Source organism: Meriones unguiculatus, chromosome 8, assembly GCF_030254825.1.
Source record: "Meriones unguiculatus strain TT.TT164.6M chromosome 8, Bangor_MerUng_6.1, whole genome shotgun sequence".
NCBI classification, from domain to species: domain Eukaryota; kingdom Metazoa; phylum Chordata; class Mammalia; order Rodentia; family Muridae; genus Meriones; species Meriones unguiculatus.
Window position 1 is genome coordinate 62,223,025 of NC_083356.1, and position 11,265 is coordinate 62,234,289.

At 45.0% G+C, this 11,265-nt stretch overlaps 1 protein-coding gene across 2 annotated transcripts; it reads right to left on the reverse strand.

The window, feature by feature from the left end:
* Window positions 1-3,716: 3,716 nt before the first annotated feature.
* Cthrc1 (collagen triple helix repeat containing 1) lies at window positions 3,717-10,603 on the reverse strand. 2 transcript variants are annotated; one of them, XM_021658913.2, is made up of 4 exons: window positions 10,334-10,598; window positions 6,820-7,041; window positions 6,073-6,289; window positions 3,717-4,238 (listed from the first exon to the last, which is right to left on the reverse strand). In XM_021658913.2, the coding sequence occupies exons 1-4, from the start codon at window positions 10,580-10,582 to the stop codon at window positions 4,096-4,098; spliced, it is 831 nt and encodes a 276-aa protein (XP_021514588.2). In that variant the 5' UTR covers window positions 10,583-10,598; the 3' UTR covers window positions 3,717-4,095. The 2 variants fall into 2 exon arrangements, with proteins under 2 accessions (XP_021514588.2, XP_060245553.1); XM_060389570.1 differs by lacking the exon at window positions 6,820-7,041 and having other exon boundaries at window positions 10,334-10,603.
* Window positions 10,604-11,265: the final 662 nt, after the last annotated feature.

Below are 11,265 nucleotides of genomic sequence, written 5' to 3' on the forward strand. Positions count from 1 at the left end.
TGGTCTGGGCTTTTCAAACAGCCATTTGGGAATTGGCTGGTTAATGGCGGTCTCTCGGTGTGCTCACCAAAGAGTCTGGCCTGCCGCACCTGAGTGGGCTCGGGCTGCATTTTTATACACTTTTTGGGGGCATCGCTTGGCTTATCGTTCTTTCACACACACGCACACACGTCAGCTGCCTTAAGAGCATTCTTAGTTACTATTACTACCAATGTCTTCTTCTCTATCCTTGACAGCTCTGCTGTCTTACAAGCTCTCAATGTCTTGGAGGCGTTGCCCAGTCACTGTCACCAAAAATGTCTTAACTTTGCTCCTGACAGCTTTGCTGTCTTACAGGCTCATTACAAATACCTATTTCTTTTTGTTTCTTATGTCATCTGACTTAAATTCTCTTTTCCTGATCTGGTAGCTCTCTGTTACCCTAGGATAACTGGTATTTTTACCACCATGGTGTTTTCTCAGCCTCCTTTGCCAACTTACCCTCTTACAGTTCCTATAACATGCATATCAGTCCCTGAATGTTGTTTTAAAGAAAGAAAATCCCAAATGTTTGATTTTACTAATGAAGACTCATGAGCCAGATTCTGGGAGCAAAGCCTACTAGCTCAGAGAGGCAGAGAAAGCACCCAGCTGACCTTCCTACCCAGCTGACATCCCAGAAGGAAAAAGCCTGTTCTCCATACTGTCTTAAATACACTGCAGCTCAGTGTCCCTCCTTTCTACTTCCTGTGCCTCTCTTTATCCATTCTCTGGGCTTCCTCTCACTCTCTGTGTGTTCCCCTCTCCCCCATGGTCACTTCTTGTCACCTGCTTGCTTGCTCTGCCTCTTGATTTAGGGTTAACTTTATTTAATCTTGTTTACAGAAAGCTCTTTAGTTAAAGATGTGCAACTCTGGCTGAGCCACACCACTAATACTTGTTTACAGTAAACAGAAAGTTCTAGGATCTAGACTGAGCTACAGCACAACTAGAAACAGGTTTTTCCAGTACACAATCTTGGGGTTTACTGGGTAATCAAATATCCTGGAACACCTGAACATCATCTATTTCTTATCCAAGAGCCTTCACTTAATGTTCTTGTTCTTGCTCAAAATGTTTTTAATCCTTTTTTTTTTTTTTTTTTTTTTTTTTGTCTTAGGGTTACTATTGCAGTCTACTTAGGGAAACCAAGGCAGGAACTCACACAGGGCAGGAGCCTGGAGACAGGGGCTGATGCAGAGACCATGGAAGGGTGCTGCTTATTGGCTTGCTCCTCAAGGCCTGCTCAGCCTGCTTTCTTATAGAACCCAGGACCGCCAGCGGAGGGGTGTCCCCACCCACAATGCCCTGGGCCCTCCCCCATCGATCAGTAATTAAGAAAATGCTCCACAGGCTCACAGTCTGATCCTATGGAGGTGTTTGCTCAATTGAGGCTCCCTGCTCTCTAGCTTGCGTCAAGTTAACATAAAACTAGACCGCACACCCTTCTTCGGTCAAAAATTTTACCTATGTTAATTAATGCCTGTCTTTAATATTGTTCCGTCTAGACTGCCTCATTTCTCCCAGCTTATTTTGAAATTGACTCCAGACATGATCTATTAGTTACTTTTCTTGTTGTTGCTGTGATACAAAACCACAGACATGGAAAAGTTTAAGAATTTATTTTGGCTTATAGTTCCAGAGGGCAAGATGTCCCAATGCTGAGGACGCTGTAGCAGGAGCAGGAATTGAGAGATCATGTCTCAACTATACATAAGAAGCAAAACCAAACTGGAACTGGATTGAATTTATAAGCTCTCAATCTTGCCCCCTGCAGTGACATACTTCCTCCAGCAAGACTCCACATCCTAAGTTCTGTAATTTCTTCAAACAATACCACCAGCTGGGGACCAGGTTTTCAAATACATGAGCCTGGGGGGGGGGGGCGTTCTCATTCAGACCACAACACACAGATTCACATTATCTTCAATGTTTCAGTATCTCTAAAGACTGAGCACTATTTTAAATTAACTCTAATAACAGCATACCTAAAAAGTATTTATGCGATCAGTGTTTAGATGTCAACTATCTTAAGGAAAACTTGACCTGGTGTTGTGCTTATAATTTTCTTGAATCAGTGTCTGAGTACAAACTTTGCAGTAGGTTGATATGATCGTATGCCTCTTTTACTATTTTTCTTTCTCTTTATTGCAATTTGTTGAAGAAATCAAATTGTCTCTCAAGCTTCCTATAGTCTGTATTTTGCTTTTTATATTTCTATTGCTGTATCTTTTATCCCCTGTGTTTTTATCAATAATAGTCACATCTACATGCTAACTTGAATCCATGTTTGACCACTGTAAAAAGTTCTTTTATCTGGTGCCTTATGACTTTCTTAGGAGGTACTTAGTCTGGTCTCTCTTTGGGGGATGCTGTGAGCCATAAATCCACTTATTGATACCCTAATTTATAAAGGGTTGAAGAAGGGTCATAGTCTAACATTAGTATTCTTTATTTGTTAAATATTAATATACAATACTTTTACAATAATATACCACCTTCATATTTAAAGACGTGACTTAGTATACTTTTTGTTACATTTATTTATTTACTTATTTTGTGTGCGTGTGTGTGTGTGAGGGTACATGTGTGCCATGGCGAATGTGTAGAGCTCAGAGGACAACTTTCAGAAGTTGGTTTTGCCTCCACGTTGTGGGTCCTGGAGACTGAACTGACATCATCAGGCTTGGTGGCAAATACCTTTGTACGCTGGGCCTCCTCACTGGACTCTACATACTTTTAAAAAGAGTAATTCTTTCATTCATAAATGATTTGGTTACTCAGAAGCATAATTCATAGAAAGAAGGCAGACTCTATTTTTCAGTTTTCAATGCAAGTTTATTTGTTGGCATCCCACAATTTCACCAATGAATTTTTATTAGCATATCATGAACTCATGTGTGTTATCTTACATGTTGGTTGATATGTTTCAAACTATTACAGCTATTATGTTTATTGATACTCATGTCAGCTTTGCCAGTAGGAAACAATTCAAGCTGCCCCCTTGGATCCTTTTGATACATCTTTCACAGTCGTCCTGTTTTCCAAAGTAAGGTGTACATTTCCTGCCCAAGAGCGAAAATCACTCATTTTTTACACGATCTTCCTATTTTAGCTGTCACAGTCTGAGGATCACTGAGCTGGCCATTGTTCCTAGGCCTGTGCTTCGTCTTTCTCACTCTTACCCTGACTCTGGTGAATGCTCTCTGATCACCTTGACTCAAGGAATTACCTCCACTCTGCACTGTACCACATCCTTCAACTGTCTCATTTTTGCATGTATCTTATCCTTTCTACAAAACGGTAAGCAGTGTAAGGACAGAGCCATGTGCTTTTACTTTCTGATACATTAAAATAAAAATTCCTAAAATAATGTTACATTCCTGACATGTAAATACCCTTATGTCTCATATCCCTCAAGATGCATACTCATGTTATACATATGCTAAGCTTTCATAAATTGTCAAATGAATACTTAAAATTTAGATTTATGTTTAACTTCTCATATGTTAACTATTGGAAATTGAAGCTCAGTGGCAAAATCTTCAGTTTAAAAATACTAAATTTGCCAGTCACTTGGGAGGTATAGATAAGCAAATCTCTGACTTTGAGGATAGCCTGGTCTACAATTCGAATTTCAGACAGCCAAGAATTTCAGCCTACACAAACAAACAAAGAAACAAACAAGAATACTAAGGTTGTTTGAAGCATTTTATTTAATACATATAAAATAATTCTGTACAACTCTTACAAAAACATAACTTTTGTATGCGTTAAAATGTTGATGACTGGAAATACTAAGGACCATAACGACATTCCAATATATAGATTCAAAGAAAAGAAACATGAAAAAAGTAATCAATGAAGAGAAAAATCCTGAAACCACCTTTTGTTGAAATAAAATGGATAATTCTAGATTTTAAAGTGTGAGATCACACTTTGGTCTGTAAACATATTTAACTGCGCTTTTTCATTCAGCTAGGTACATAAAGTGACATCTTAACTGTGGTTTAAATGACCCATTCAGAGGCTTGACTCTTAGAATAAAGGAGGTAGGGGGTGAAAACCTCAGAGGCTTTATTTCGGTAGTTCTTCAATTATGATGCGAGATACGGAGTTCCATCCAGTAGAAGCGTCTCCTTTGGGGTAGTCGGAACAAGTGCCCACCCAGATGGCCACATCTACCAGCCCGGCGCCAATCCCTTCGCAGAGTCCTTCCACTGCAACAGAGCCAATCACAGCTCTTTAGAAAGCAGAACCATCATGCTGCACTCACTCAGCAACTAAGGTTTACAATTCTGTTTAATGTAAAACTAATGAAAAATCCTCGATGAGGCTTTCATAATAAAGGTCTCTTTGTTTAGTTTACATAGACATTAGCTCACCAGGCAGTGTTCTCAACCCAGAGTGTGTTTAATTACTTAAAACCAGTTACAATTTACCCAAGCATACAGAAAGCCTACACTTCCAGCTTTGGAAGAGACCTGAACCAGAGCCTGAATCAACACATGCAAGTCTTTTTAAAGAGAGTTCTTTTCAGCACTGCTCCCTAGATCTGATGTTATTTAAACACAGGATAGGACTTTTATATGACTTATTTATATGAGTCCAAGAACTTCTAGCTTAATCTTATAAGACTTTCAGCGTGTGAATCCATTTTACACAGATTCTTTTTTTTTTTTTTTTGCAAAACAATTATATCGAGGTGTGTATGTATGCACACATGCATCTATGTATGTAGAATGTATGTGTCTATGTAGTGTCTGGCTGTATGTGTGGGCACGAGTGCACATGTGAAGGTTAGAGGACAACTTACTACAGAAGTTGGTCTCCCTCCACCCTGTGGGTCTCAGGGCCCAAACCCAGGTCATCTGGGGGTAAGCACCTTCTATGCTAAACCGTCTCACTGACCCTTTAATAGAATTATTGTAACTTAAAAGAAGCCCTATTTTGTGTTCTGTTTTGTTTGATGCTGTGTCCTTCACATGTCCTCTGGGCACACTCACATACTAACACACTTCTTGCGGCTCATCTTACCAAAGTTCTTCGCTCACATCTAAAGACAGATTTCACTGTCGGCCACTAACACAGGCAGAGAGATGCATTACCTTTGATGTCTACACAGAATGAGAAGGGATGCTGGAGCTGGCAGATCCTTAAAGAAAATTATTCTTGGCATACAAGTAGTGCAGTAGCTGTTCAGCTTTCCTACTTGAGGTTCATGTGCTCCGGTGCCCTGGCACGTTTCCCCGTAGGTGACGTCAGTGTAGGCCAACTGAGTCCCCGGAATACAGAACTGAAGCTATCTGCCCCCACTGGCTCAACCTCTGTCAAATCAACTGCTGTCAGAATATGGGGACCTGCCACTGGTTCAGACCTCTTCTAAAGCTGGAATAGGTAATCAGCGCGACCACGACTTCATTAAGGCTGGTATTAAGGCTGCAGTCCATACTATGCTAACTGAAAATGCAAGCCAGCAATATTGACACTGCTCCAAGGCCTGGACCCTTAGAGCCTAGAAACATGTCCACTTGGTCCTGAAGCCAACAGACTGCAGACAAGTGTGGGGCTGGCATCAGCCTCACTTTGAGGCAAACACTTAATGACCTTTGACAGTCAAACCCCACTGACTCAGTCTCCCTGGGGGAGCAGCACCCGGGGTAGGCGTTTGTTTTTCAAGGTTCCCAGGCGAGCCCATTGTGCAGCCAAGGTTCAGAACCAGAGCCTCTGCTCCTCGGAGTCGCTGGCTGGTATGCCAGTCTAACTCGTCGTTGATTTTCAGTTTTGGGCACATCATCACAACCAGCGCTTTTGTTGTTACTTGTTTTGTTTTTAAGATGCAGTTTCTGGAGGCTTCCACCTGAGACTCTGAGTCACCTGGTCAGAAATGGCACCCCAGTGTGTGTACCCTTGGAAAAAAGATCTGTCAAGAATTGTGAACTGCAGACCGGGGTGGAGAGTCATGTACTATAAGCGTCTACAGGTCAGTGTATAACAGTCAGGTGCCCTTAGGCAGCTGTGTGGCGCATTCCGCAACGCCACAGTTGTACATACCAGAGGAAGTACGATGGATATTAATAGTTGAATTTAATTCAGGGCTTCCTTGGTCCAGATAGATGATGGCTTCAATGGGAAGAGGCCCTGAGCATTCAGCTCCGTTAAATGTAAAGTACCAGCGCTGACAGCATGCGTTTCTGCATTTCAGCCGAAGGGAGCCGCTGAACAGAACTCGCAGAGCACTGTTGGAGCGCATCTTGGTGAATGTGCACTCCTGCGACAACGGGAAACAACTGAACATTTTCATTTTAAATAGATATTTCAACCATCAAGTTATGGAGGCTAAGCCAGAGCAATGGAACAGTCTGGAATCGGGGAAGGTCTGCGAGACTCCATTGATCAATAACTCAAAGAGAGGTACCCTATCTGGTATGTTTTTATTCGATAGTTCATGGTGTCTAGGGAAAGCAGTCCACCAGTGTCACATGTTTAAATAACAGGCAGAATCTGAATAAAACACTTTGTATTAAAACAAAAAAATACAAAAGAGAAATGATCTCTGTCACCAAAAATGTGAAAAGCCTGTCACACAGGGCTGGGCTGTGGTGGCACACACCTTTAATCCCAGCACTCCAGAGGCAGAGACCGGGGAATCTCTGTGAGTTTGAGGCAAGGCTGGTCTACAGAGTGAGTTCCAGGACAGCCAAGGCTAAAACAGAACAACTCTGTCTCAAAACAAAACAAAACAAAACAAAAAAACAAAACAAAACAAAAGCCTGTCATACAAAAATCAACTTTCCTTACCGCAATTTTCCCAAGATCTATGCCGTAGTTGAGTGAGCTCCACGAGCACTGCTTGTAGTTTGGGGTCCAGGACTCCTCGAAGCTTTCCCGTAAGCACTCCCCCTTCTCTCCTTTGAATCCGTCCCGACCAGGGATCCCAGGTGTGCCAGGAATGCCATTGGCCCCAGGGCTCCCATCCCGACCAGGAACGCCCGCGGGTCCTTGTAGGCACATTCCATTATACTACAGAGGAAGTATATATACAAAGGAAGAGGGAAAAGGCATCAGTACTGAAGAGGCAAACTCAGTCCACGGGACAGGGTGTCACTCAGTGGTGGGGCTCTTGCCTAGCGTGCACAAGGCTCAGGGTTTGATCCCCAGGACAAAATAAGTAAGTAAGAGAACACATTCTCTGTGTAGCCTTGGCTGTCGTGGAACTATTAGATCAGGCTGGCCTCAAACTCACAGAGATGTGCCTGCCTCTGCCTCCCAGGTGCTAGGATTGAAGGCGTGCGCCCACCGCCCGGCCAATAAGCCATATATGATCAAGGATTCCATATATGCACTTTTACATTGCTATACTTTTTTTTTTTTTTTTGAGACAGGGTTTCTCTGTGTAGCCTTGGCTGTCCTGAACTTGCTTTGTAGACCAGATTGGCTTTGAACTCAGAGATCTGCCTGCCTCTACTTCCTGAGTTCTGGGATTAAATGTGCTCTACCACAATTGTATAGAGGTCTTGCCTCTATATAATTTTTTTTTCCAAGATAGGGTTTCTCTGTGTAGCCTTGGCTGTCCTGGATTCACTTTGTAGACCAGGCTGGTCTCGAACTCACAGAGATCTGCCTGCCTCTGCCTCCCCTGGTGCTGGGATCACAGGTAGGAGCCACTGTGCCTGGCTATACAAATATTTTAATGTTCAGCTTTTGTGTGTTTATTTTTATTTTTAAATAAATAGAAATATAATGAAAATAGTTATCCATATAGATTTTTTTTCTTTTGAATGATTTCTTTAAGATAATTGCTAGGGAAATAACCATGAACTAAAGCCTTAGTGCAATAATTATCTTGTATTGCAATGTAAGTTGGGTAGACACATGCTCTGCTTCTCCTGTGTTTGTGCAGAACTATTCCAGCTCCTTGTCTTCCCAAGAGGAGTCTGTGGCCCATTTCACGGGACCACTGGTCCTCAACATGTATGTAGTAATTTACCAAGCTGGAATTCTGTAAGTGCTGGAATTCTGTTTTATTGTTTGTTTCTATATGTTGTAGCATTTAAATGCATGGATTCTAGAGCCATTTTCTTTTTCTTTTAAATACTAGCCTCACCCCTTCTTGGATATGTGAGACCAGGTCATTTACTCAGCCTGTTTCCTTACATATAAAATGGGGATAATAGTATACATTCTTGTCCTGAAGTTAGTGTTTGGTAGCACATGCCTGGAATTCCTGCTCTTGGGAAACAGGCCCAAGGGTCTAGAGTTCAGGATCCTCCTGACATAGCAAATTTAAGGACAGATGGGACACATGAGACCACATCTCAACCACACACACACACACACACACACACACACTCACATGCACCCGCGCACACGTGTGCCTGCTTATTCACACTACAGTAATGGGGATTGAACTCAGAACCTCATGCACATTAGGCAAGTGTTCTACCATTGACCTACAGTGGTGATATTTTGAGCTTTGTCAATTCACGTGCCTACCCTTGAATTAGTTCTCATGGAAACAGGGTGTCCTTTAACTAGAACTTGCAAAACGCAATACATTCCAGTTAAATTTTTTACTTTAACATTTCACTTATTGATGTAAATTTCTCTAGTGTTATCTGATATTGTTAAATTCCTTTCAGTCAATATGTTACATAGAATAAGCTTGTGTTTTCGCGATTTAAAATGCTAATCCCAATAGATAACGTCAGTAAGTCAACAAAGAAAATAAAATTTCCTCTCCCAACTCCCCATTTCTCTTATTGGCCACCAGGGGGCAGAAGTCAGTGGCAGCGTGAAAGGAATGCTTTGAAAGCGCCTATACAAAGTTGCTTTGTAGAATCTGTGGAAAACTTCCTAAGTGACTGTGTGGACTTTTTCTGTCACCAAGACCAAATCCAATCTGTAGGATGCACCTGAACCTGGCTGCACAGTATGCTTTTCCAAGTTGGGTTAGAGTTGTGGGAAACCACAGGTACTGTAAAATCGTTAGAGGGAAAATACTAGCTTTATGGGGAAAACGTCTGTTTTATGTATCTTAACTACACACTCATAAAATGCAAACCGCACATGCGCGACATTCATGAGGCACAATTTTGAAACAACTTAGATACTTAAAATAGAACTGTAGCTCCAACATAGTGTGCTTTTGCGGAGTAAGATTATACACCAGCAGAAAACAACAAAAACAAAAAAACCCAAAACCCCACCACCGCTCTGTGAAACAGCAGGGATTTTCCCCCCAGTGCTTTTGACTCCAATTTAGAATTCGTTGTAAGGAGCTTGGTTTATTAGCTCAGCTTAGAATGACAGCCTAAGAAACTAAAATCCTTTTTAAAAATTAGTAATCCTCTTCATTAGTGCCCAGCAACGCCTCACAGCCATGTGGATTCAAGGCCTGAAGTTCTGATGTGCAAGGACTACAGATCTACCAGTGGCTGGCTCTTGCATGGGGCAGAAAAACTCTCTGCCCTCCACTAGGTTTGTTGACTTTTAGAGGGAGAGGTTTTACGCAAACAGGCTTTCCCACAGATTAGCTTGGGATCTTTGCTTTCCTGGAAGCGCTTTCTTTCCCCTGAGCGGCGTTAGTGTTCACAGCTCGTCACAGGCTGAAGATCGATCGGACTGCACATCTGCTTTAAACAGAACATGCAAAACTGGGTCCTTGGGAGGTCTGCTACTGGGGCCCTTCACTTTTCCCTCCCAGCTTCAAGCCCTCTGAGCCAGTCCTGGCCCAAGCTGTGGTCTCCAAGGAGTAAATTGTAGTTCCTACTCCCCAGGAAGATGACCCAAAGTGACTCCTAATCCTCAGGTTACGAGAAGCTGGACAAATGCTTTGTGGGGGTTGTTAGTCTTTCCTCGAAGCAAACGTGGCCACCAGTCCCAACAAAGGACACGTGGCAGAGCCGTGGCCCAGGCCCAGAAGACCAGCTGGTCTAGGGTCTTCCTCGGGCCTGCTTTTGAAATCAACCAAGCGCCTCGGTCTACTCCAGCTGCAGCCGCCACGTTCCCCACTTCTGCCAAGGGTGGCGTCCGCCGAGGCCAGAATTTCTGGGAGACTGCATGGACTCGGGACACCCCACCCGACCGCGTCGTCGCGCCTATGCGATGACCTCGCGTTACGGTCTCCCGTGGCGTTGCGAGAACTCCACTTCAGGCGTGCCCCGGGCCTTCCCCGCACACACTCAGGCTGGACGCCGAGGCTCTCCGGACCCGCAGCACGCTGCCCTGCGCGCACCCTCCCGTCAGCACCACCAACAGCTGCCTGGACGCCCTCCCCGGCCTGCGTGGCCGGGTCCGCTCCTCCGGCACTCACCAGATCCACCACCTCCCTCTGCCGGATCAGCGCTTTCTGCTTCACCTTGGGGTTCTCAGAGGCGCTGGACGGCGCGGGCAGCAGCAGCAGCAGCAGCCCAAGGGAGAGGCCGAGCAGCCGCGGCCGGGAGGCGGCGCGGCCCGCGGGGAGCATGGTGCGCGGCGGCGGCGGAGCGCGGAGCGGGAGGTGGGTGGTCCGCGGGAGCCGGGCCCCGGTCGGCGTCTGGCCGGGCTCGGCCGCCCGCAGCATCAAGGCGCCTTTCACTGGGCGCCGCCCTCCCCCCTCTCTCCCGCCCCCTGGACACCCGGAGCTCGCACACTGCGATAGGCCAGGGTCCCGGCTCCGGACTGCCCCTCCTCCGCATCTCCCCCCGCACAGACCCCGCCGGGGGCTGCCCAGAGCTAAGACAGGCGGGGTGACCGTGGTGAGGGCGAGGGGAGGTGGCACTCCTGAGTCTCTTAGAGACACAGGAATCACCTCGAGTTCTTTCACCACTAGCAAAACTTTGGCTCACTTAAAAAAAAGAAAAAAGAGGTTTGGGGGTTATTAGAGGAGAGAGCCGTAACTTAACAGCCTTTAGAGTCCTATGACCCAAATGATCGATCAGGTTTGGGTAAGTGCTTCTAAGCTCCAAGGTGCACAGTTTCGCTCCCGTGGCCCCTTGGCAGTCCTGTGGGGGAGGATGCTGCCTGGCGTTTGCTATAGGTGAAGAACTGAGGCTCGTGGGAAATAACCAACAGTGCTGGAAGTTCACCTCTCCACAGTAGAGCAGCGTTTTTAAAAGCTCCATCGGACTCCAGCCAGGGAAGCAGCCCCCAGCCCCCATCAGGCCCTCCCCGACAGGTAGGCGACCTCCTTCATTCCTCCAGTCCAATCCCTAGTTTCATCCCCACCTGCAGCGGCTCCCACCACCCTCTCTGGTGGATCCCACA